This window comes from Micropterus dolomieu, linkage group LG05 (genome assembly GCF_021292245.1).
Source record: "Micropterus dolomieu isolate WLL.071019.BEF.003 ecotype Adirondacks linkage group LG05, ASM2129224v1, whole genome shotgun sequence".
In the NCBI taxonomy this organism is placed as follows: domain Eukaryota; kingdom Metazoa; phylum Chordata; class Actinopteri; order Centrarchiformes; family Centrarchidae; genus Micropterus; species Micropterus dolomieu.
In genome coordinates, this window is record NC_060154.1 from 17,854,567 (window position 1) to 17,881,607 (window position 27,041).

The following is a 27,041-nucleotide window of genomic DNA, read 5'->3' on the forward strand; positions in this document are numbered from 1 at the left end:
ACTCATCCATCTACTGGGCAGCTTCATCTATCTATCCACTGCCTGCCCACACACACACACACACACACACACACACACACACACACACACACACACACACACACACACACACACCCAACACACACATTATATTGTTACTTGTAACCCTGTCAATCCTTCATTCAAGCTCCAAAACATCTCTGTGTGTGCATCTTTACAGTAGTACATCTGTACAGCTATATACACAATTGTATATTGTTTGTGTTGTTTCTGTGTATTTTGTATTAGATACAAACTGCCCTCAACTTAACTCAAGTTAAATTAAGTTTACCACTTGTTTTTTTTGAAAGCATTCTTACTTTACAGCATTTTTTCCACACCTGCCTAAAAGTTTTGCACAGTACTGTATGTACTTCATCTTTTCAAGTCTGGCATTGAGGTTTTGGTGTTTAAATGTTTGTACCAGCCAATTTTATTTCTATTGATAATGAATATGGCACCTTTCTGAGTCAGTTTGTTTAGTATTTTTTGTATTTTCTTGTTCATGTGGCTGGAGCTCCTCTGGCAGTGTCATACACAGATCCAACTGTCTGTGCTCAACCGTCCTTATATATCAGCTAATCGTGTTGGCATTCCTGTTCAGCCAATTTGAAAACATAATTTGCAAAATGGATTCAGTCAGCACCGGATCAATGGAAGTTCCTCTGCCATTTCTCAGACAGAGCTCCTCCTGCCAGGAATCCCACAATGGGCCATTGTATGTTTAAAATCATATATAAATATTCACATCTATATATTTCAATGGTCTTCTCCAGATGAGTCTCACCCTATACGGACATAATTTTGAAGGACTCAATATAGCTGGGAAGAGAAGGCAGAGGGCAGGGCTGGTGATTTCCAAGTGTTTTCTGTCTCTGTTGGAAGCTCAGCTCATATTCATTAAGCAGCTACAATTAAAGCCAGGTCTGGAAGCCAGATTTAAAGAGCAACTGCATTGTCATTATATACCTTTAACACCCCCCAGAGAGCAGGGAATTTAAGCCGTCAGAAGTAACGGGCATGGTCATTCAGGAACTATATACAGTAAACATCACTGCTTGGTGCTTCAAAATGAAAAGTGTGCTTTAAACATGTATTTATAGTTAATTTAATGCTCAGCTCTTTAGATCATTCCAATCAGCAAGGACCACAAGTGCAGTAATTTGATATTAGTCATTTTTCCCCATGTAGAGGATATATGTCTAGTTGCAGTGGCCATGAATGTGTGCTCTTCAGCTATTCCAATGAGAGCTGTCAGAGAGGAGAGTAATGGTCCTCGTACGGCACTGTGGTTTAACAGTTCTGCCAGGGGTGGGAATTTGCTTCATTTAGGCATTGAACCTATTGCTTGCTGTTGTTGTGACCACCACTGTCTGAGTAACTGGGGAAATAGGTGGAAAAAGCACTGAAGTACAGTATTATATTTCCCTGCTAAGTGAGATTTGGAACTCTCCTTTTAGCCAAGTTTTTGATTCTACTAACTACTGAGAGAAATATGTTGCTACTTAATGTTAGCTAGTTGCTAAATGCTCTACTACAGCTAGGTGCTAACTATGTCTCTGCTGTTTCTGAGCTGCAAACATACAGTGGGTTTATCCAGAGGTTTTGCCTTAAAACAAGATAAGAATGAAAAACTGTTGAGTTGTGGGCTGTTAAACCAAAACAGTGAGTTAAAAGGCGCTAAAAGAGAGACTTGGTAAAGAATAGTTCACCTGAACAACACTTACACCAGCACTGACACCAGTTAGCTCACTTCTATTAGCTCTAATAAGCTGAGGAATCAGGAAAGTGTTTAATGATTAATTTTAAGTTGGGTTTTTTTTGCCACATTTGTTCATTTGTTTTATCATTTCATTTGAAAAATGTCACTTTCTGCCTCATGAGTTTATTAAAGCAGATTTTTGCTGGGGTTTTTTCCCGTGTTCCTGAAAACAAAGAACAAATTCTCTCACATCAACAATCTCTGTTCTGCTGCTTCTCACCCTTAGGCTTGTAGCTTCTTCTCTGTACACACAAGATATTAGCAAAGCATATATATTTCAGTTTGTGCAAAAATGTTGATATGTGAAGGTGTTAATGGAGACATCATTAAATCAAGGAGAAGCACCTTTCTTGCACAAGTGATTCCATCAGCATCCTCAACTCAAGGGGGCCCTCTGAAAATTAGAATCTCATTCATAGCAGTGTATCCACTTATTGACAGCAGTGTAATTAATGGCTCTCGGGGGGCTTAAGCAGCCTGATGGATGTTAAGCTGATGCTCAAGACAGTTGAATAGCTTTCATTCTTTCATCTTATCTGCTCCATACAACTGCACAACATCCACTTTTTACTGCGCAATATCTTAGAACATTTTCTCCCAGAGGGAATGTAAACCAGAAATCTATCATTCTGCTAACTAAAATGGTGAGGGCTTCATAAATCTAGAGCAGGAGCAGCAGCAATGCAGAGGCTTTTGCAGCATGTCAGGCAATAAGATGCACTGTGTGCATGTCGTGCTTATAGCACATACCAAACACAGACAAGTCCTCAATGTTCCTATCAGATAAAGATGGGTTGATAAAATTACTCTCCCGTTCTTCTCTCTTCCTAATTGCACCATTAAGCATAGCACTGGCAGTATTAAATGATTATTTGTTTTACATGGCTGTGTTAAAGCTTATCTAATTGGTTTTGAGGTAATATTTTAAAGTGACTCTTTTAAAGACAGTAAGAGCTTTGGAGCCATTGGCAAATTGCCTTGGAGGGTTAGCTGAACAAATAGGTTACACAGAAGCTAGATCTCTTCAGGTGTATGACTGATGTAGCTAAAAGCCAACACCCAAGTACAGACTGGTGTCCGCACCTGTAAGTGGGAATGATGTTGCTGCATCAAGTCTCCATGGGTGTGATACAAAGCTGCTATCTGTATCTATACCAGCTGTTCTATCAACAGCAGCTCCTGAGAAGCTAAGAAGACAGTGGCTGGCCAAAATGTCTTCACCAGGCTGACTGACAGCAGAAATTTACTGGGCAAAAATTGTTTTCATGAAGGAAGAAAACTTTTTTTATTTTGTTGAATCCTTGATTTTACACTTTAATGAAACCAGAAAGCTCATAGCGATATTGGGGGCATTGATCAATCATTACAGAGACTTTAAATAAGTTCACAACATATTAACTTTGTGTGATGAACAGCTGTCTGTGGTGTGCTTCCCTACAAAAAAAGAAAGAAGTATAAGCTTAAAAAAACGCAGATGGTCTAGTGGAGATGCGTGTGGCCTGTATATACAGTTTATGTACAGCATATGTTTAGCAGCCCGCAAAATATGCCATATAATATAATCCTAATATTATTATATTTATAATACAATATTTTATAATAATATATTTTTAATATATTATTATTATTATTATTTATAATTTAAGTTATCAATATTATACTTTTTATAGTGATAAAGCATACATGATTTGTATTTGGACTGCATCTTCAAAAAAACGTATGTCGAAAGAAAGCTGTGCACTTCAGTCAGAATTGCCATGGGTAATTTTTAATTGTGAATTGACTTGTTTTATGTTTTAGTCGTTGCACCGCTGTGTGTGACACTGATTTTTATTTGACTTGTCCATGTTTTACAGTGATTGCTGCAAAGCACTTTGTTACCTATATTGAAAAGTGCTATACAAATAAAGCTATTGTTATTATTTTTTCTTTTTAACTAGAGGTTGTGCATATAATGGGATGAGTTGATCTGGTGTGTTAGACTTACTGAATAAATCTTTTTTGCATTCACTTTTGAGACAGTCCCTAACTTCACGTCTACTACTAAATCACAAATTCAGATGCTGTCTGTATAACACATTATTTGTTCATAGTCAAAACATTTAATTATATTTGTTTACATCCCTAGTCAGCATAGCCTCTGTTAAAGTGAAATTACACTTAATAAACGTTCCTGATGTTTTATGTTCTTTGATGCCAATTAAGATTTGTACATAATATTATCTATGTTATTAGAGTTTCTCACTTTTTCTGTCACTGTATTCCATTTCCTTTCTACTCCCTTTCCTTACTGCAGCACTATGCTGAGATCCCGGGCAGCCTTCCCACCATGCTGGAACTGGGCTCCTGTTCGGTCAGCTCGCAGTCTCTGACAGGGGACCACAATGCTTTGGGGCTACCTAGAGCCCCAGCAGGGTCGGAGTGTCCAGTTGTTAGTCTGGGCATGGGTACAATGTGTGGTAGCAGCACCCCCAGGCACTACATCCTTCCCTCTTCTCCAGCGGACTGTGAGGACTGGCAGAAGCATCGTGCAGGACTGGCCGGTGGGTCGAGCCTCTTTTCTGAGTCCCACTCCCTTCTGGAGCCACAAAGTCTCTCAACCAGCTATGACACCCTCTACCTCCCACACATGTCTGGCCATGCTGCCCCTCTGCATCCAAACCGTCTTGGCCTGTCTCTTGATGTGGTATCAACTTTTGAAGTTGGAGGGGGGATGCTGGGGTTGGATGGAGATTCGGCGGTCAGTCCCAATGTGATCAAGAGACGTCGGGGTGGCCTGATTGAGCAGAGGGACATTGTCAAAGCCCACCAGGCTCATAAGATTCAAAGCACACCACAGGCACGACGCAAGGAGTGGGAGTAAGTATGATGCTGATATAAATACAGAACCCTGGCTCTTTTTTTCTCCAGCCTGCTAAATTATCCTAAGCTTTATGCTAAATAGTCTGTATCATGAAAGTTTTCCTCGCTGCTGTTTTTCTGAAATCAGGTATGGAGTTCAGATCTACTTACAATGGTCATAGAAAGTAGAAACAGACCACAGCAACACAGCTGCACACAATAATGTCCTGACCATTTGTAACTATGGCTGCTTTTTATTAGAACAGTACTAAAAAACACATTTTGGAATCACAGAGTCAGGGACTTAATTTCTATTTTGCGCTTTCTATTTTTTATTTAACTTCATTGTGACAAAATTCAGTACCCAACGTGTTGGTGGTTAGAAATCAAAACACATAGAGGATATAAAGCAGAAACAGATTAATTTACTGCAGATGAGTCCTGCTGTTTTTTGTTTTTTAGGGTGGTAACAACCATTGACTTACCTCTGTGGCTCACCATATTTCTATTTAACACAAGCAGAGATGTCAGTGTAGCCGGAACCAAATTTAATTTTGACAAAGAGGACAAATCTATCGGGGATGCAACTGACATTAATATTATGTTCAGCTTTGTTGCCTCCACAATATTTGAGTAGTCCAATGTTAGCATTCAGCTAGGAGTGAGGTCTGGGCGATACAGACAAAATCTTGTATCATGGTAATTTGTTGCATAGTAAATGTTCCAGACAACCAATTGAGAATAAAGAAAAGGTCAAAGCTAATGTTCACACCTACCTTCAGATTTCTGTCTTTAGAGTACAATTAGAAAAGACGTTTCAGACGTTTTCTCATTAGTAATGTCAAACACACAAAAATACATTGTTGACAGTTATACTTGTACAGGTGGTCAAAAATATTCAGTGCATGGATTTGTGTATGTTCACACCACTGTTTAGTTTAGTTTAGTTGGTGTAATTGAAAGTTTAAAAGAATAGTTTGACATTTTGGGAAATACATCAACAAAATTTTCTGTAGGATCCCTACAGAGATAGACCTTTTTTTTAAAGAGTAAGATCCTTTTTGTTTAACCAGAAAGTGTCACTATATTGCTTTTGGCAAAGCCACTAGACTACATTGATAAAAACAACAATTTTACCTTGCAGAGCACAAGAGTTGCTAGTCTTCCGCTGCCTCGGTTAGCTAGTTTGTTTGTGTTATTGTGTGACTTCTGTGTTTTAAAGGGTTAAAAATATCAAAGTCACGCAATAACACCGAAGACCAGAGAGGTAAAATTAGTATTTTTGTCAAGGGAGTCTGGTGGCTTTGACAAGAGCGATTGAGCGACTGTTTCTTGTTAAACAAAAAGCATCTTACTCTTTAAAGAAGGTTATGGATCCTTTCCATAATATTGTCAGACCTGAGCCTGTCAGGTCAAAAACAAGCACTTTGGTGGATGTATGAGGCTCAATTGCCCACAGCGATTACGTTGCAGCCCTGTTTCGCTGTTGCAGACTGCAGTGTGCTTGTTCAATCCTGGAACAGTTTAAAAAAACGATGTCCCAATTATTCACATAGACACACAAACATGGGAAAATATGGTCCAGGTGGAAAAATATCAAATTTACCCTTTAAGTAAAAATACTGATTCTCCAGTTCAGGAAAAGGGTTGCTTTGACATACAGTGATTAAATTAATGTGTGACAGCAACCCTTTTGAATTTTGGGACCAGTATTTTTCTGATCAGGCAGCTGACAAATAGGGTCTATTATTATTATTATTAGCATCATAACACAGCAGTGACTATAAAATTAGACTAGACAGCTCCATTGATTCACAGTGTGTCAAACAAATACCGTGAAGAATAGAAATGAAGCCCCTTTGCCTAAGAAATCTGCTTTTTTGATCTGTCCTGCTTCTACATCTCTCTGTTTGCAGTCAGTCTCACCTGTTGCCTGTTGGCTGCTGTCCTCCTGCTCTCCTACAGGTCTTTCTTCATTTCCTGACTCTCTCTTGCTGCTTAAACTGTCACAGCTGCACTGGTTGAAACCTGAAAATATTAATAATATAATTAAATATAATAACAAATTATTTGGACAGCTAATAACCTATGGTCAGACTGTTCAGCATTCCAACTTGTGTTTTCTCAAATTCTTATGTACTCTTACTTTCTGTTTTTAAAATGTTTTTCAACATTCATCTGGATTGATGAACAAACATCCAGCATCAGAGTTCAAGAATTCAAATTAACAGAGACTATTCACAGACAGATCCATGTTCACTGTGTTTGTGAGAGAGAGCGAGGGTGGAGCAAGAAGAGCTGAGCGAATCAATGCCCTGTGCGCAGTTCTACAATTCAATAAAATTTTTAATTTCTGCAAATTCACCATTTAACGGGGGTTGTGTGCCAGATAGAATTTCTTGGCTGCGAGCAACCAGCGGAGATCCCAGGAAGGAAGTGCTCCCAGCCAAACAGCAAATTGGAATTTTTACATTTAGGTTTTTCATTTAGAATTTTGTATGAATTAAACAAACAAGATAAAACGTGTTAATTAGTGATATTTGGTGTAGAAGTTTCTGTCTTTTTGCTAAGCCATACTAACTGACTGCTGGCTGTAGCTTCATATTTACTGCACGGACATGAGAGTGGTATTGATCTTCTCATCTAACTCTCTGCCAGAAAGAGAAATGATCTATTTCCCTAAATGTCTAAACTATTCATTTAAATGTGACCCAAGCTTTTGGTGTGCATACTGCTGTGGAATGGAGAAAATAGCATCTTGATGTGAGTGATTACTATTACTGTAGTGCATACAGTATTTTTGTTTGCATTGTGTGTGTGTGTGTGTGTGTGTGTTTACTATATGCTCATTCACATGCTCATGTCATGTGCATGCATGTGTGTGCTTGTGTTTACTGGTTTCCTGCCCCGTGGCGCTTTGGAATATCTAGCCGATTAAAGTGGTGAATCCCCACTCTGTTTCCCTGCTTAAGCTGGGGCTTCACCTCTAGTGGCATTGGTACCCTCTGTGCCACTCCCCTCCTCCTCCTTCCTCACCACAGGTACAGGATGAGCCATCCCATGCTGAGCTATGTCTATAGCTAAAGAGACTGAGGCTTAGGCAGCGTGACAGCAGAAAGACAGTGAGAGGAAGGGTGGCAGGTGGAGAGGAGATAGATGACGTGCAATGAATTCAGGGGAAGAGATGAGGAGGGAATAGAATGTGAATGAGAAATAAGAGGAGTATTTTGCAGAATGAAATTTCCTCCCTTAATTTGATATTTAAGTCCATGTGACAGTAGTATTGATGTGGTTGGATACTTGATCACCAGGCCTGGACCAGATAACTATTCTCTGGCCTGCCTAGTACATTTACTACATGACAGATCTACATGTCTGCTGCTGAGAGGAAAATGACCAGAGTGAGTCAGGATGCGTTACAACCATGAACATCCACCTCTCAGGGCCACTTAGCAGCAAACCCACAGCCACCTGACAGGAGGATGGAAAATGAGATGCTGCACCTGAGCCAAAGCGTGCACCTGCTTTTGTTTTTCCAAAAGAAATTAATCTAATTTCAAATCAAGCGAGAGCAATATATTTTGGAAAAGAAAGCTGATGAGTGAGTTTTTGCCAGCTATCGGCTGGTCCCTTGGTTCAGTTTAGCAAGATATCTCAACAACTGCTGGCCAGTCTGCCATGATATTTTGGATGGATATTTGTAGTACCCATTTGACTATTTCAAAAATTATACTAAGCCCGGTCCAGATTGCCATGAAATGTGCTTAATGTCTTACTGATGTCCTGATGTTTTCTCTAGTGTCATCATCAGGCCAAACTTCCCAGAATGCCTTGGGAAAATGCATTATATTCCCAAGAGGATTTCTGACTTTAGTCACCCGTTGACCTTTCCACTTGTACCTCACTCACATTAAAATATCCACTTTCACACTCTATACATATATATATAGACAGTATTCCCTCTGTTTCTGAGTGCCAAAACCTTTGCTGTATTCATACTTCCCAGAGGAAGAACCCATTTGAGTCTGGTGTTTCCATGACCTGGTCTGTAGTGCCATTGTGTTGGATTTGACCTAAGAATAACAAAAACCATCATTGTGTTTCCTTCTGAACCCTGGATGGCAATGAGCAATGGAATTTCTATGAGCCACTGACTTTGTATTTAGTCTGATTTAGTTTGTTTTTTATGTCCTTCCAATACAAGCTCTGCTTGAACGACAGCAAACACTTTGATGAAGCAATTACGCCTCCGATTCTGGTATCTTGTTCTGCTTTTAGCAGTTTGGAATAAAGACATCCTTTCTGAAGTGCTTGATGAAATAACAGTACTCAAGCTGACGTTTACATGGACCTAATGACAGTAATCCGACCGAATAAATTGGGCATCAGGACTCGATGTGGGTCACAGAAAAGAGCACAAAAAATATTTTGGTCTCTATTTCACCTTGGTGCTGTTTGTGTTTTTGTTTGTAATTTGTGTTTTCTGGGAAATGGGAAAAGGTCCCACAGAAATTGAGCCTGACAAACAGACTTTTTATGGAAACATTGGTATCACAGCTACAATTGACTTCAAAGTCCTTTAGATTTTTAAGACAAAACTGGTCAGTCTGGTTAATATACCTGGTATTGTGGCATAACTATTCATATCCTCAGCGTCGGAGGCTTCATTTCCAGAATGGTCTCACTGAAGTAAAGAGAGAAGCAGTAAAAGAAGAGCTGATGGCTGTGAGGGAGTATTGGTTAATTTAAATGTTGCAAGCCAGCGATTCAAAGCAGTTAGAGTTGTTCAACAAATGGAAGCATATGCTAAAACCATGAGTCATTAAGCTGAACTTGGAAACTGAGTCAGAGCAGACTTCTGAAAGAGTGGCAAGACTATCTAGTATAATCACAAGGCCAGCTTCCAAGTGACAACTCATTGAATGAGGCTCTACTCCAGGGTGATTTTTAATGTATTTTGGGAACTAGTAGTCATTTTGTGACATGTAGATTGTGTATGTGAGTAGTGGGAGTAGTGGGGAGTCTTGAATTAGTTCCTTGATGCTTTGATTTCCTTTTTTCTAGGTCAAATGTCATACCTGCATTTGTGTGTTTAATATCATCTCCAATGAATAACTCTGTCTGAGGGCTCTTACTCACTCCTCAGCTCTGCCGGCACCCATTTACAGTAAAGGGATGCAGGATGAATGAAACTGATCGTCTCTGGACGATTCAATTGGACAGTAATACCTAAAGCATCTTCACGGTGTTATTAAAAGAGATTTCAAAGAAGAGTAAATGGCACTTTGGTTTTCTCCCCTTCTTAAAATCAAAGGTAAAGATATAGAGTAAACATCTGTAATCATCTGTTCCAGTTATTGTTTAATCAAAGCATTTGGAAATGTACAAGATGAATAAACTCAGACTATATATTCCAAATGTACTACAATGTAGAATGTGAAACCAAAGGAAAGAAAATTCATTCTGTTGTTTGACTTTGCTAACTTGGCATGAGACCAGGTTCTTGGTGTACAGTGGAACCAGCTACAGGGCCTTCATTAAAACATTTTCAATATGGACCATTTCCAAAGAAATCATTAGCATTGCAGGGCATAAACAACGGAATCTTACCAGTTAAAAAAGGAACGACCAATATCTCGGCTCACATTTGTCTGCTTCACATCAGAGTTGCATTATGGTTTCTAGAGAAAATACGACACCAACTTTCAGTTGAATCGTTCAGATGTTCACATTTGTCCCTAATCTGGAGACTTTGCACCAAAACCCATCACAGAAATTTGAACATTTCAACTGAGATACTGTCTGTGTGTTGGCTGCCATGCTGACCAGCAACACACACACGCACATATATATAAATCTGCACACAAGACATATTGAGGGATGTCACATCAACAATTCATGTGATTCCTCACAGGTGATATATTCTGTAAATGCTGCAGGCCTCAGTGGTTAGAACTGAAAGATAAAGACATCAGCACATCATCGCTGCTGTACCTCTGTGGGTGTGTTTATGTGTGTGTGTTTGTGTTTATCTTTGTGTGTAAATAATGTTATCATTATGTACCGGGCTGTGCGACCCATCCGTGTTAGTTCTATTCTCGGCAGGAGTGTTTACAGACTTGGACACACTGTGTGCTATCATCATTTCTTCTGATCAAAACCTGATTGGAGCACACTGACTGTGCTGCTGGCTATCCATAAAGGGTATGCCTGACTTCACTGCTCGGAGCTGCAATTGGAAAATTGCCTGTTTACAGTAGTGTCAGTGTTTTTGTTCTTTACACAGCAAGCACAAGCCTCATTATTTATCCACCGGTACAAATAACAAGGAGTTTCTTTGGTTTTTGGTTCAGGGTTATAGTTTTGTATGAGTCCGCATGAAACACTGCATGTAGCATGGCCATAACCAAATGACTTTTCTTTTAGCTAATATTAGCAATAACAGCCGGTCAAAGTTGGTCAACCACTTGACTGAAATATTGTATATAACAACTATTGGACATGCTTAACTAAGTTAGCATTTAACTCAAAAGCACACTAAGCACCACTGTGACTAAGTACAGACTCTCAGAGTTGCTAGCTAGCTGCAGACTCTTGTTAGTGCATTTGCCATTTCATGAAAACAAGGTAATCTTTTCTTTTTTTTTTTTATAATTTTTTATATTTTCTGATATTCTGATAGCTTCTTCATTGATTTGACAAAATGTCTGTTCAGTGCCAAATATGCATTAATATTGCATGTTTCCACCAAGTTTGTAAATGACTAATGGTGCTTTGAAATTATGTTGCTAATCCTCAGAATACACATTTTAGAGACCTGTCTGTTTTTCTTGCAGAATGTTTTTAGTCAATATGAACTTGACTGTTTATAAAAGCTATCAGTTGGAGTCCTCTTATTTTCAAAATAATATTTTAAAAAAATATCTACACAGTAGGTTGCATGGATCAACCATGCCATTTCTTACTTTCATGCCTGTCCATTTTGGATAAAACTAAAGTGTTTTGTGAAGTTTCTCTACAGAGTGGAGACAGAATGATCTAGTCACGGTTCCACCAGCTCTGGTTTCAATCTGTCTGCTTCTCTCAGTGTGTCTCTGCCCACGTTGCATTAGCTTTGAAAGAGCATCTGCGCTTTGCTGCCCTCGGAGGGCCTCACACATCGGTTTATTCTCAACCTGTTGGGCTGCGAGTCAGACGGATATTCAAGAGGCAAGACAATGATTTACAAAGTCCGTCACTTAGTCAGCCGGCAAGTCTGCCAGTGGCCCATTCACACATCCCTTATTCACATTTGTCTCTCGAAAACTGTGTGTGAGTGTGTGATCGATGTTTCCAACAGAGGCATTATTGGACAGCAAGGCGTGCAGTCTAAATGTCATAAAAACCTGTTTGCTCATTCATACCTGTTTCATAAGATTTGCTTAAGGGGCTTGACTACACTTTATAGGTTGCATGTTATATTTAGTTTCACTCTTCTTCATTGTTCACAGAGCTACAGTTACTTACTTGAAGCTCAATTTAAGGTCAACTCACTATTTCTAAAAAGGTCATCACAGGCAGCTTTGCTCTTTCCGTCAGTGTTTTACCACTGGTGGTTTGCCATTTTATTAGGCTTGACCCTTTTTTAATTTCTCCAGTACACAACTGAGAGAGAATCTGTCTCTGAATCTGTCTCCTTCTCCTTCATTACTGTCTCCCAGTTAGTGTCAGGCAGACACCCAGCGCAGTGTAAATGTCAGAGCTGTTTGTCATAAGTGAATTATTAATGATGACACGCTGAAAAGCCATTTTCACAAAACCCATGTGTCCATCAAACAATATGCAGAATGGAAAAGGCGGCGTTATTGAGAGAGAATTTGAGTTGAGGGAGTGGAGAAAATGTTTGTTCAATCGCACACTCTATAATAATGTTTTCATTTAATTTAAGCTGGCATATTTGTTTTATGACAAGGATGTATTTGTGCTGCGTTTGGGTGTGGAGCTTCTCATTAATAAGTGATTAAATGATATACTACTGCAGTCATTCTCACACTCACCCTCCCTATATTGTTTCTTTCTTTGCTCTTGCTCTCTGTCTTCCTGTGTTTGGATGGTAAAATGTTCCAAACTGACACCGTTGATGACCATCACAGAGATAGAGAGAGATCATGAGTTACCAAGATGTGTGATCTGTCAGTAGATGATGGTGTCTGGGTTTGACTAAATGTTGCTCTGGGGTGTAAAATGAAGACAGTGAGTGAATGGGAAAGAGTTCAGGACTGCAGCAAAGAGGAAAGAGACAGATGCAGAGGGAAGTGGTCATTTTTTTCCTGTGTGAGCAACCTCACGTTGATCTCTCATTTATGTTTTGTATGAGGCCCCTGATTAATAAAATACATTTTCTATTGCTCTAATTATTGCATAGTTGTTGCTCTCTTTTAGTTTCATGACTAAAGATTGCTGAGATTAGTTGGTGTTTAAAAATTCAGTGATGTGCATTATATTATTGTGTATGTCCCCCTGATTCGATTCTGGCTGGGGATAATTGTTGTCATCCCTCCTCCTCTCTGCACACAGGTACCACTCAGTCATTTTCTATTAAGGTAAAAATGCTAAAAATAATCTAAAAAACAAGCTTAAGAGTCTACAGTCCACTAGCAACTTTCTAAAGATGCACTTAATTCAGCGGTGCTTAGAGCTAAATGCTACTGTCAGCATGCCAACAATGGCAATGCTAACATGCTGATGTTAAGCAGGTGTAATATTTTACTAGGGCTGGATAATAAAACAATAAAAATAATTATCGCGATTTTTTTTCAATAATATAACAAATGTTCAATAAATATTCTATAAATGCTTGATTTTATTCACTTGAATCATAAACAAATTATTTTTTTGTCTATTTTGTTGAGGAAAAAGGACTGAAAAAAGATTTTACTTTATTTTACTCATGCATATTTGTTGACAAAGATTTTATCATTATTGTTTTAATGTTCTACCTCAGATTTGCTAAGGGATCCACTGTTTGGCATCAAGTGTTGACCATAAAGAAGACTTTAAACCACAATTAACCATCAGGTTTCTTCAACTTTCACTCCAAAAATCAGCCTTTAAACTCGAAAGAAATAATGATTTGATATGTATCATGATAATTATTGATATCGAAAGACATGAAACTTTTTATTGTGATAACATTTTTGGCCATATCGTCCAGCCCTATGTTTAACCATCTTAGTTTAGTGCATTATCATGCTAATTAGCACTAAACACAAAGAACAGCTGAGACTGCCTTTATTTTGACTCAACACAGAGGATCATCTGCATGGCCCCATTCCCCATTCTTTCAGTATTACAGCTTTAAATGTTACTACCATTCATCTTTTGGCTCATGCCCTGCTTTACTGACTGACACCAGCTACGTCACCTGAGGGAGCTCTCTATGAAATATAGCCTACGGTCCTCCCGTTAAACACCACATGACACTGGCATGCTCTCTTTTTTACTATTGCACATTCACATTCACATGGGCACACACACACACACACACACACACACACGTTGTGCAGCTGTGAGTTGGAATCTAAATTCATATGGTTTGCAGGCAGGCTCAGCTTTTATTATCTGTTTAATAATTAAAGACCATAAATGCGCTGATAACTCACATGCTCAAGCTATATCTTAAAATAATGTTTCAGGCTCTGTGTAGGATGGAATTTTATGTGTCATTTTATATCTGTTTTTAAGTAAGTGAGTGCACTTTAAGAAGTGTAGCTGTCTTAACTGTTAATCTGGAAAATAAAGCAGAAAGCTTCATGAGGAACATTAAAAAGCTAGATCCAACTGACTCAGAATGAAATGAGCACTTGATTAAGAAATCCATCATTTATTGACCTGGAAGCATCTTCTAGTCCCTGTCGAAACAATAATTATTATTATTGTTTGATTGATTGACTTGTTCTGAGCCTCGCAGAACATTTTATTTGCTGGAGAGTTTTGTTTTTCTGAGCAGCTGGTGGTTTGTGTTGACCTCCCATACTGCACTGTGATATGAAGCCATTTAGCACAGGAAGCAATGTGACCTGTCAACCTGTTCCAACAGCGTGGACGCATGCACAGAGTCAAATAAGAAACACTCATGTGATGATGTTTGGCTAGAGGAGTGACTCCTTTAACCCTCCCCATCCCTTAATTTTAAAATAGGGACAGGCTACCAGGACACCAGGAAGGAAGTGATTTGGGTCTTGAATGTTCCAGGTTGCAAAATGTCAAGTTATAAAAAAGAAAACCAATCAAATAAGATAACATAACAGGTACCTTTATTGATCACTCGTAATAATCTATTCCAGAAACGTCATTCATATGGAAAAAATTATTTACTTCACATGTTTAAAAAAAAAACAACAACAACCTAAAAATCATTCAAATAGCTTTTTTTGGCAAAGTTATTATACCTTCATAGCAGGATTTAGTTTAGAATATATCCACTAAAATGTGATAACAGTCCTCCATGCTTCTTTCTGTTATGCCTTTGAGTTGTATTCATGCTGATTTCACCCTTTTAGTGCAATGCCTAAATACTTACTATGTTAATAGATGTGTTTGTGTGTATGGGAAGGTGTTGTCTTTCAGTGATGGGTGCATACATGCTGAAACTAGCCATTCCGTCTTGTGCTTCTTTAGACATTAAAGTCCTGACACGCTGAGGCGGATGAATGTGCACCCCGCCATAGACCTTGAATTCACTCCCATCTGTTTATTCAGAGCTTCAGATTTAAATATCAAAGATGATTGTGCTGTGCTCTGAGAGTTCAGTGCTGTTAGCTTATTGGAGCAAATAAGACCTTTGTAGTGCAACAGGATTTCTTTCAGCCACTGTTGCTTTCAAGCCAAATGGGCTTAGCAGGGAGCTTTATGTATATCTAAATTGCCTTTTTTGGCCCCTGTTTTCAGATTACAATTCAAGTGATGGGTTGTGTAGTATGTGGTCAGCATCAAGATCCACACATTAGCCGCTTTTTGAGATGAATATGCAGGGAAACAAGCCAGAGACACGCCTGAAGTGTGTGTGAGAGATATTCATCACATCCCTTTTCCCACCAAACCAGAGGGAACCCAAATGTTGCAGCTGCGTGACTTATGTTTCTCCGGGAGGGAGTAGTTCTGACAAATGTGGAGAAGGACGCTGGGTAAGCAAACTGAGTCATCGTCAATATCCAACATGTCAGCAATGTGCTACTTCAGTGTCATGTCTGTGACCCCTAGTGGAGGGGCTGAGAACTGCCTACTGCACGGACAGGCTCATGCATGCATTCATGAGAGGAATGGATGGTGTTTATATCCTGTGAAGTAATCATTTGTTTATATCATGATGCCGTTTGAAATGAAGGGGCAAAGATGTTGAAAGTGGCATCAAAATCCAGCTGGAGGGATTTATAGGAAAAGATTTTCTTGAATCTTTAATTATACACAGAAATAAAGAAAGTGACACCTCACATATTAAAGCTCCTTATAGGTTTAATGTGGCACACTGGAACCTCCCTTGCATGCTGAAACATTGGTAAAGACACTCAGTGCCCGAGACTCAGAATTTATTAATTCTTCCATCAGATTAATCTCAAGCCAAAGTTTGATTTGATCCCGTGTGTGTTAAATTAGCATTGTTTCGCCCACCAGAGGGCATTCATAATCTACAGTCTTAGTGATTCACCGCAGCTTCAGTCAAGTTTGTCTGCACAGTATGTTTTCCAGATTGGAGCAGCTGCCACTTAAGAAGCCATTAAGTAATGATCTGCTGGGACAGTTTTAGTAATCTGAGTAAAGTGACAAACATGAAATTATTAAACCGATAACCTTGGTTTGGGTCTTAGAGATTTTATTTTATTATTGTTGAAGGCTTGGGGCATTTCCATTGGCTCTTTGTAAAGTCTGAGGAAACATAATCAGACCTGATATTCATTCAGGTCTTTAAGGGGTTCAAAAGTGCGAAGAGGTCAGGATGGCGAAATTGGGGTAAATCCAGAGGTCACAAATTAAACTGTTGGCCCTCTCCTCTCCTTTGCCTATATCACTTATGCACAATGCACAATACCTTTCCTTTTCCTGGTACCCCACCATCCACCAGCTTACCAGCCTTCTGCTTGTGACCAGCAGAGCCCTTCACACCTCTGTGGTTAATCTACAGTCGTCTGTTGACGAGTATGGATCTGTCGGGCTGCCAGTTTGATTATTAACACTCTAATTTTCAGCCGACAGATATATGGACTAATGGATGGTTTAATTTAAAAGGTAAATAGCTGCAGCACCAAGCAGTCACTGCAAAATCCTTATTCATGGATTTTTATTGATTAGCCCTCCTGCTCCCCTTTCACTGTATATTATGATGGATTTTCATCATCAGAATTTGGGAATGTTTTTTATACTTCTTAGTTTAGCACCACATTTTTTGACGTGTTTGGACTAAGAAAGCTCTTCAACACCCTGTCCGTTAATGCTGTACAAGAAATATTCTCCCAAACACCTAAATGTGTTATTTCATCTTAAAAACTACATTGTAAGGTGTTTATTCTGCAAAACCTATGTTGTCCTCCTCTAAAGCTACTTTTAATTAATTTCAAACATTTGTGCCTCCAGAGAAAATGCTTGGATCATCGAGGTGGCTGAACAAAGGAAATCGCTTTCACATGTTTCACAACCATGAAAACAAAAATCCTTGTCTAATTTGAATAGCTTATATAAATATATTGTAGAAAACTGTTTCATCTTCCTCAGTGAACACTGAAATGTTCTCCCCAAATAAAATAATGTAGCAACTCTATTTGTCACTAGATGGAGACAATTGCTCAGCAATTGTATTTCCCACCACTCTATACTTTATTCAAGGAGTGGTTGTGCAGCATTAGACAGATTTTTAGGATGTATAATGTGATGATAATGTTGGTACGCATGTAAATTAGTCTTATACTGATAAATGAAGCTGGCTTTTTATTAGATATTACATATCAGCTGTAAATGTCATCCACCTGCACTATGATGGAGGCTCTTTCTTGACAGATACATTAAAACAGCCTGATAAACCTACCATGACATTCAATTTACTTTGCACGACTGATTATTCAATTAACTGTTTAATCATGTTTTTCAGTCATTTTATTATTTATTTAAGAGGCATGTTTCCCATTACCATTAGAGTTTTCTCTATCATTAGGGTGATGTCTCACATAGCCTCAAGAAACGGGTAATAAAAGATACAATCTTTGACCCAAATGTAAACACAGTAGTAAAACAGGCCAATATTTTCAATTATTTTCAGGTGAGAAACACAACGTTTTTCAAAGTCAAACCCTTCAGTTATTTCTGGACATAGTTCATTCACTTCAAGTTCATTAGAACTTTAATTATAGTATGTAAGTATAGTAATTTAAATGAGCAAAATTATAGATAGGGATTTTTAAAATAAATGCAAACTCCACCACTTAATAAGGACAGCGTGCTTTCAAAGACTGCATTGCAGTGTTTTTATCTGCTGCTTAACTTCCTTGTGCCTCAAAATCTGTGTAAAGCTTGTATGAATGAACTTCTCAAAATCATTTGGTCAGTGTACGACTAATCCTCTTCCAAGTCAATAAGTTCACCACAGCAGATCCACTACATGAAGAGGAAAAAGATGCAACTGTCTGTAACTAGTGTTGCAAAATCCTAAAACATTGGAGCATCTGAAACAGCTGTATAAATGTTAGCTTTTACATTTGTTTTGTTATCTAGTTACTGCGCACCATTCACTGCCCAACTGTTGCTTTGACCACTTTAAACTTGCAATATCACAAACCAGGTTAACAACATGCTTATGTACAGGACCATTTGTCTGAAGTCAACGACCATAACTCAGGTCCCCATAGGGAATGATGATTTATATAGGTTATTCCATAAAATCTAGGGTTACGGCGACAGATTCTCGGGGCTGAAAATAGGGGGCATGTCAGTTCAGTTGCTAGGAAACAAGTAGGAGAAGACAACAGTGGCAGAAATCTGGGTTGGGTAGAGAGAGAGGGGGTAAGACAGCTGGAGAAATAGAGGAGGGTGAGAGAGCGAGAGACACAGGCAGAGAAATCATGCTGCAGGGTAAATGTGTTTCATCATATTTCCTTTGGGTGCTGATCAAGGCCAGGAAAGAAAGCAACAGTGCTGCTATTTCCATGATGTGTTATTACAGAGAGATGACTGTTAATTCTGTCAAACCCACTTGTAATCATTCCTCTTTCCATGATCAAAAACACTTTCCCAATGTAAAGCCCAGAAATTCAAATGGTGGTTCTTGCACAGCTCATCATTAACACGCACCCAGACGCATGCAAAGCCACACATACACTCTCTCTTACACACACACACACACACACACACACACTCACAAGTCCTCTCATGTTCCAACCATTACCATCTCAATGAAACTAAATATAGTCCAATCCCCCGGCCCCTTCATCTCACCACATCAATAGGTCTGGCTTTGTCGTCTGCCTGTCCTTCTGTGTTTGCCTTGAGCTTTTCTGTGTCATGTTGAATTCTGTGGTCTGGCCGATGGCCCACTGACCCAGCACAGCGGTTATTTTGGGGGAACTTCATAGGTTTAATATGTGTTTTTGGAGATTTAAGCATCGCCTGATATACAAGCTAATTAATGAGAACACAACACCTGATGCTGACTCTATGTTAAGTAGGTGTTGTAGGTGAATCATATCAGAAATTATTAATTTTTAGTAGCCTAATAAAAGTGTGCCTAATTGTATTACTCAAAAGTTTATATCATCAACTCAATACAGTTGTTGTGGAAGTGATTCAAGCTCCAAGCTCATTTCCATTGGAAACAGAAAGTAGCCCCTGCATTTCAAAATCATTTGCCAACATAGTTATGTTTTCACTGATATTAATTAGTTTTTTAGACATTCAGCAGCATGCAACAGCTCTCTGGACAGACAGTGTGAACAGATTGTTTTTGTGCTGATGTCAATGAATATTGTGTTTTAAGCCATTTGTATGAAATAATATGCAAACAGTTGATTTCAGTCCAAGTATAATATATAATGGTATCTTTCCAAGCTCAAGAAATTATAATTGATTGGAATAATGTCTTTGGGTGTAGCAGCATTTTCACACCTTTTGCAGCTCATTTATGTTGTATTTTAAGAGTTTGATCTAGGGATGCCCTGCATCTAATTAGCAGAGTCTAACACTCCCATTTTTGCATATGTAATTTAGGTAAAAATCATGATAACATTAGAAAAAAAGAGACGATAAAGTCTCATTCTGTTGGGTGTTGAAATCTCTGCCTCCACTTCATACCTCTCAGGTAGGAGGGAATGTTGTGGTGGGGAAGAAAAAAATTTAATCAACGAGTATTCTTCAGAGACCTGCACTGAGAGAGAGACAGAGAGTAAGCAGTTGCTCATAATAAACGAACACAGCAACCGACTGTGTTAGAACACCAACCAAAGAGCAGACAGGGAGTTACGGCGCTGTGGTCATTAATCCTCAACTTGAAGTTGAATTTGATGTTGATTGAGCTGCTGCCTCACTACAGTGGCGGTGAATTCACTCTTTGGACACACATAATGTATTTTCAAAAGCTCAAAATCCAGTGAATGTCAGCTTGGAATTTACTTTCAAAAACTTTGTTTGGTGAGATATTATGTTCATCTTGTATTTCCACTCTCTTTCTAGCAATCTTTTTCTAACTTTTTCAGTGCAGCACCCTTCCATGTTTTTGTGCTGCACCCACTCTGCTGTCATAGGAGGTATTATAAATGAAAGTTTCTCTTCCCCGCCACGACCTTCCTTGTCAATAAACCTGTGAGAAACTGAGAAGTGTGGCTAGTAAATCCAGCAGAATGTGCAATCATCCTGTCCAGTTATTTACGCAATCCTTTTTAAATGCAATAAATTACACATAAAGGAGAGAAGTGCACATGACTGATTATACATACAACTCACTGCACTACCCACTACTAGGATCCTTTGGTGCCAGCATTCTTATTTGATATAATGTTCAAACCTCCTAGCTAAATATAATGTAGACTAAAATTAACAATTAAAAAGAAAAAAAAAATACATCTAGCTACAACAGAGGTATAGTGGAATAAAAGAGATCGAGTGAAGCACGTCATAATTATGAAACACTTTAAGGATGTTGACGTTGTGAGGCTATGTGTTTTTTGATCTGCTCTTTTATACCTGCACATTTAAAGCCCCTCCCATGGCTGTCACCAAGTGCGTTCTCCACACTGATGAAAATGTGTTGACACGTCTGACTCAGACAGACACACAGATTCCTTATCTGACGTCTCGCTCCGTCTGTCCGTCTCACAGCACTATGTAAATAGTCTGTACTATGCTGCATGTGTTACTCACTACACTGGCTGCCAGCACTTACACTTGTCCAATTACACTACTTACACTACTACGTCATTTAGTCTTTTCTGTTCACCTACTTGACTTGGTTACGTGCTCCACAAAGGAACAAAAATTCCAAACAGCCAGAGGTCTGTGCCAATACAAGTATATTGTTTAGTATTTGTGCCATTCAGAATTGATATATGGTCGGATCCAGACTGTCCAAGCTTCATTCTGTCAGCCAACAACTTAAGAAATATTTCTTAAAATGTTACAATCTTATCTTATCTTATTAGATTGTATTGTTGAACATTTTGTAAGAGCAGGCTAAGTGCTCCTTTATCCTGCACTGGCTGTCTTTTTTTCCTTGTTACATCGAGTTTCTTTTTAATTCTCTGCTCCAAATAGATGGTCCTGCGCTGCTCTTTTACACAGTATATGTGGTCCTGTTGGCAAAAATGGAAACGGTCACATATGACAACCAAACATGTGTCAAGTAAACACATATGCGCTGAATTCACATGTGAGTATTAAGACTATTAAGTGGAGAGCATGATGATGATGAGGTTTCAGATACAAGCCTGCCAGCTAGCGCTGTTCACATGTTCTATTTTTGAATTGAAATCTGTGTTCACACCTCAGTCCTCTGGCACAAAGTCCCATTAAAAGAGGAGGAACTGTCAACCTGCTGTCAGTACAGCAGGTAACCTTGGTAAACCTGTGTTCCTCGGATAGATTTTCCGACTTTGACAATATGTCTACAATATTAAATTAACTGTCAGTTCTCCACCAATAGTTATTTTCTATAACTTTGTGTTATCGTGGTTAAGTATGTTGGTTTTTCACTACATTATCTGCTGTTTTTAATCCAGCCAGCTCACAGCCCAGTCAAAAAGTTTATGGGATCTGAAGCTTTTACAGTACAATATTTTGGCTTGTCTGAAAGATGTTTAGTCCTTTTTGTATTTTTCATAGTGAGTTTATTTTGTAGGATCTGTAGGAGTCTTACTTCTAATTGGAAATCTAATCACTATCTTATCCCTATTTAGCATTTATTGGCAGTTTACAAACATTTAATAAATGGTTTATAACACACTATAAAGTAGTTGTAAACTGACAAAAGGTATTATAATATAAAGTAATATACAGTATTTGTCAGCAGTTATTACTTCACCTATGAAGACTAATATTTAATATTATTACAATAGTAGTGCTTTACATTTATCTGACACTTTTATCCAAAGCGACTTACAATCGCTATACACGTCAGAGGTCGCACGCCTCTGGAGCAACTAGGGGTTAAGTGTCTTGCTCAGGGACACAATGGTGAATGGGTCACAGTGGGGGATTGATCCCAGGTCTTTCACACCAAAGGCATGTGTCTTATCCATTGCGCCATCAGCCCCCTCACTGCTTTACTAAGTTGTCCTATATGAAGTTTATTCTGCAGTGTCCACTGGAACAGTTATAGTTGCAAATACATTAATAAACATATCTCCTATACAACTGCATTATAATGTCTTATAAACTATTTATTTTATTAAATGTTTACATACTACTTTTAAATGCTAAATAGGGAGACTTAAAGTAAACACTTTAAAGTGTTTCCTTAATTTGATTAAATATACTCTTGGAAATATTGACACACCTTTTTCTTTCATTATCCAACATTTTGAGTTCAAATATAATCAGTTCATTTTCACATTAACTTCTTCTTGTCATTCTTTATTAAATAAAAACCCATGAGTATTTATTTATGAATTACTAACATTTATTACATAATAGAGAAGAAGAATAAACACTGGACAAAAGGATTTTTCACAACCTTGCATCCCAAATATTATTCTTGTTAATGGATTATAGCTGATATAGAAAGCATTAGTATTTTCCTTTATTAACTAATAATAAAGCCATGCCTTATTACTTATAAGCTCTTTATAAAGTGGTACTGACTAGCTTTTTTGTGGTTTGACCACTCTTATCAAAGATGGAGTGATTGGTTAAGCTGAGCCTTTGAGCAAATACATTGATGTCATGTTTCAGTTGTGTTCAGTCACAGTAGTTTGAGTCCAAGAGGGTTTTTTTTTAATTAGATAAAAAGCTACTGACTCAAAGCATCATCTACAGCAAAGAGGCTCTAACTGCTCGCTCTGTGTCTTTTTTCAGGAAAGAACCATAATCCTTCCTCCCTAATCATCCCTGTTGCTAACACCTAATTACCATAATTCACCCCTCACCTCTCAGCCAAGAAAGCTGTGGCTGCTGCACGCTCCCGTCCTGGCAGCAAACAATGTAATGATATCCCCCACTTAGTGCTGCACAGAGGAAGTAGCAGAGGTAACATTTCTATTACACTCAGCTGAGACTGAAATCACAAAAAGCAAGTAGAAGATGAATTTTCTTTTAACAGTTTTTTTTTTGTCTTATCACAGAAGATACGTGTTGTACATCTCTTCTCACCATTTATAATGAGGAGACGTCAAAAGTCTGTCTGTTATGTGTTCTATTTTTAATGCCTTTAATGTTGGAGCACTAATGAGTTGGAGGCCACACACCATATATCACTGCCTTCGTCATACCCTCATCACTAAATACCCGTCAGTGTCAATGTCGTGGTTAACTCTCTCCTGTGTTTCATCTTTTCTTTGACTTCTTTTTCCATCACCATCAATTTACTATCTCAATTTGAAAAATGATATGATAGTGTCATGGGACAGCGACAGCACATCCGTCCCATTCTCCTGAACGTGATATCTCAGGAATGCCTTGGTGGGATTTCTTTTGGTCAAATGTCGAGGTCACTGTGGCCTCAAAATGACCTTGACAAACAAGCTTTTTGGCCATAACCCAAGAATTGATGCAGTAATTATGATAAAATTTCACCCAGATGTTTAATGGGATACAATGAAGCGATGACATTTTTTAATAACTAGCACAGTACAGATTTTTCTCCATCTTGTCCATTCTGCCTTTCACTTCCTGCCTTATTCTGAATTTTGAGCGTCAGAGTAATCACGTGACCAGGAGAAAGCAAACACTACAGATGAGCGAGTACACCATCATCTGTATTTGTTCAACCAACTAAATTATCTGTATCTGTATCCCTGTTGTCAGCTGGGATTGTTACTCAAATGTTACTCAAATAAAGGTAAAAAGTGTGTTTGTTGGATAATTTTAATCTGTGGAAAAATACACATTTGGTGCTGTAGTATTTACAGCAGCAGGATGGCGGGAAGTATGTGTGATAGACTCAAAATAGACAGTGCCCATATGTTTGTTGATTTTAATAGTTTTAAGCAGATGGCAATGTCAGTCTGTCAGTCAGCCCCTCACTTTGTTTGAGACTGAAATATCTCAACAACTATGGGTTAGATAACCATTAGATTTTGTACAGACATTCACAATGCTCAGATTAAAGATCATCTTGATTTAGGTGTTCCTCTGTCTTTTTATCTTGAGCCTCCAGCAGGTCATTTTTTTTTTGCTTATCTTGTGAAATATCTCAACATTTACAACAGTATATTGATTGGAAAACTCCTTTGACTTTTTTCAATAGGTTGTTATTTGTGGTTTTGAATGAAATTTCTCAACATTGTCATGAAATTTAGAATGGATGTGCCCCATAGGATGATCTGTAACTACTGTGGTTATCATCTAGTTCAAAATATTAATTTTTTCAACACCGGTTTATGAGCAAATACCTGCAATGCTAATGACAGTCACCTTTTCGATTTTACTCTGTGTTTAATGCTGTTTTAGTGCACCTAGTATAATCTCTTAGTCTTGTTGGATATAACAGAGGACTGTGGCACAAAGGACTAAGCTATGTCAGACTTTGGCCACATAAAACGTTGTAGATCAATTTAGCTTTGGTTCAAGTGATTTATATAATAACTCCAAACCATGTATTTTAATTATTGCTTGATACATGTTTTTTTAGATCACACAGATAATATTCTAAACTCCACCCTTCCAATCCAACATGCGTCAGCCCCTGCTCACCTATTCTCCCCGTTCATTGTGAAAATCCCCCATCCTCATGAGAGTTGATATATGATCCCCTCCAGCCAGCACACAACAGTAGACTTCCCCTCACTAGGAGCCTTACATTAGTAGGTTCTGAACCCTGTAATTAGCCCAAAGATGCTTGCTGCTGTCCTCCAGAGTGTCTTGCTGGCGCTGTGTATTTCCATTTCACAACAGGTGTTTACTCTCCTCCAGATCTGATGCGTGACCAGCATTCAGTTTGCTCGCCCTGAGGCGTGACCACGCAGGGTGAACAACACAAGGTAAAGCCAATGTTAACACCATGGCCCCATCTTCAAGTGGTCGTTGACCACTCACATTAAAACGCTGGAGTGATCCTACAGTATATATTCATGCTTTTGCTGAAATGTCTTGTAAAATACTAAAGTAAGGGAAGTTAATATCTGGAGTAACAAGTGAACAGGCAATGTTCAATTGTTTATATAATCTCGTCAAGATGGAGGCAATTGCATCTAATATTTTTTTTCATTACCTTATTACTTTATCAGTTTAATGCATGTCTGTTTTTTGTTAACACGCTGTTTGTTAAGTAGATCTGCGCATAGTGAACTGCATGTGGGGTTGGATAAAGGTTAGCAGAGGTGGGCTGAACCGTCGCATTAGGAGACACTGTTGTCTTCTTTCCTCTTGCTGTTACAGTGCAGGGAAAAGGGAGACACGTCCTTCACTGCCCCACTGCAGACCAGACGGGTTGAGGCTTATCTTTTCCTCTGTGTGACACGTAGTTGACAGCTTGTTTTGTTCGCATTGTTTCGGGGGGGGTGTCGTGGAAAATGCCAAAGTTCCCCCCCCCCCGGTCGTCCTCTTACACATGCAGTAGGATAGGGCTCTTGTGGTTGGTGGTCAACAGAGAAGAGGGTAGAGGAGACGGGAGTGATGTGCTCTGAATTACTCAGTGGACTGTGGACTGCGAGTGTATTTAAAAATCCATGGATCAACCCGCTCTTCTGCTTTTCGCTCAGGGGACGGAGGATGGCTGAAGACGTGACCTGTTGCAGCTTTTCTTGAAGCTATTAGTGTTTGGATGGATAAAACGCTGCAAAATGAATCAGTTTCCACAGCTTCATTTAAGACGACGGATTGGTAATTGAGGCGGGATTGAATTACTTTTTGGGTTTGTGTCGTTTTTTTTTTACGCAGAGTGCGCTTGAAAGGGAGGACTCGACGTGCTTCTTCAACCGGGCTCCTCACTGGACAGACAGGAGGAAAAATTTTTAAGTTGAACAACACTGACAGCGGTGTTTTTGCTGATTAAAACTGATAATGGACTAAAAGTGCTCAGGATCTTGCCACTCCGCGGCTGTCACACCGAGTGCAGCACCGCGCCCTGCTTTCTAGGAGACTATAACCTGGTTTCTGTCTCCTGTCTCACCCAGTCTTCCCTTCCGTGTGGTTTGCTTTTGACAGAATGGCCCGCTTTGGAGACGACGTCCCGGGCTTGTTGAGCTCAGGGGATGGGGGGTCCGAGCGCAACCGGAACCGCGATGGGGCGGCCGTGTCCACAGGTGGCATCTCCCCAGCCTTTAAGCAGACCAAAGCGCAACGTGCCCGCACCATGGCCTTGTACAACCCCATCCCGGTCAGGGAGAACTGTTTCACCGTCAACAGGTCTCTCTTCATCTTTGGCGAGGACAACGTGGTCAGGAAGTACGCCAAGAAAATCACTGAGTGGCCATATCCTTTTTCTGCTTCATGGTGCAAGTGAAGCGGGTAAGGTGTGAAATATACAAACACATTCGTCTGAGATGTGCACGGAGTCTGTAGGAGTGAATTACAAAGGTGGGTAAACTGGGTTCCAGTTTAACAAATAAACATAGAAATCTTTTATTTTTTTATACATCTGTGGCTCCCAGTCTGAATTCAGTTGTCTCATATTAGCAAAAGTGTGCACAATTTCAGATAAGTCCTTAAACGGCCACATTCACTTCAGTGTTTTGCCACTTAGTTTCTGTGTGCAATAGAGTGTCTATGGGGAATGCCAGCACCATGGACAGCGCGCGCACACACACACACA

The 27,041-nt window shown here is 39.1% G+C and overlaps 2 protein-coding genes across 2 annotated transcripts in view; both read left to right on the forward strand.

The window, feature by feature from the left end:
- The window catches only part of faf1 (Fas (TNFRSF6) associated factor 1), a 1,021,784-nt gene that overhangs the window by 665,819 nt on the left and 328,924 nt on the right, over positions 1–27,041 (forward strand). The window lies entirely within an intron of this gene.
- Positions 4,110–27,041, forward strand: part of LOC123970683 (voltage-dependent R-type calcium channel subunit alpha-1E) — a 91,411-nt gene continuing 68,479 nt past the window's right edge. The window contains exons 1-2 of the mRNA XM_046048891.1: positions 4,110–4,639; positions 26,435–26,701. Of these exons, the coding sequence (XP_045904847.1) occupies positions 4,110–4,639; positions 26,435–26,701 (797 nt within the window). The remainder of the gene's footprint in view (positions 4,640–26,434; positions 26,702–27,041) is intronic.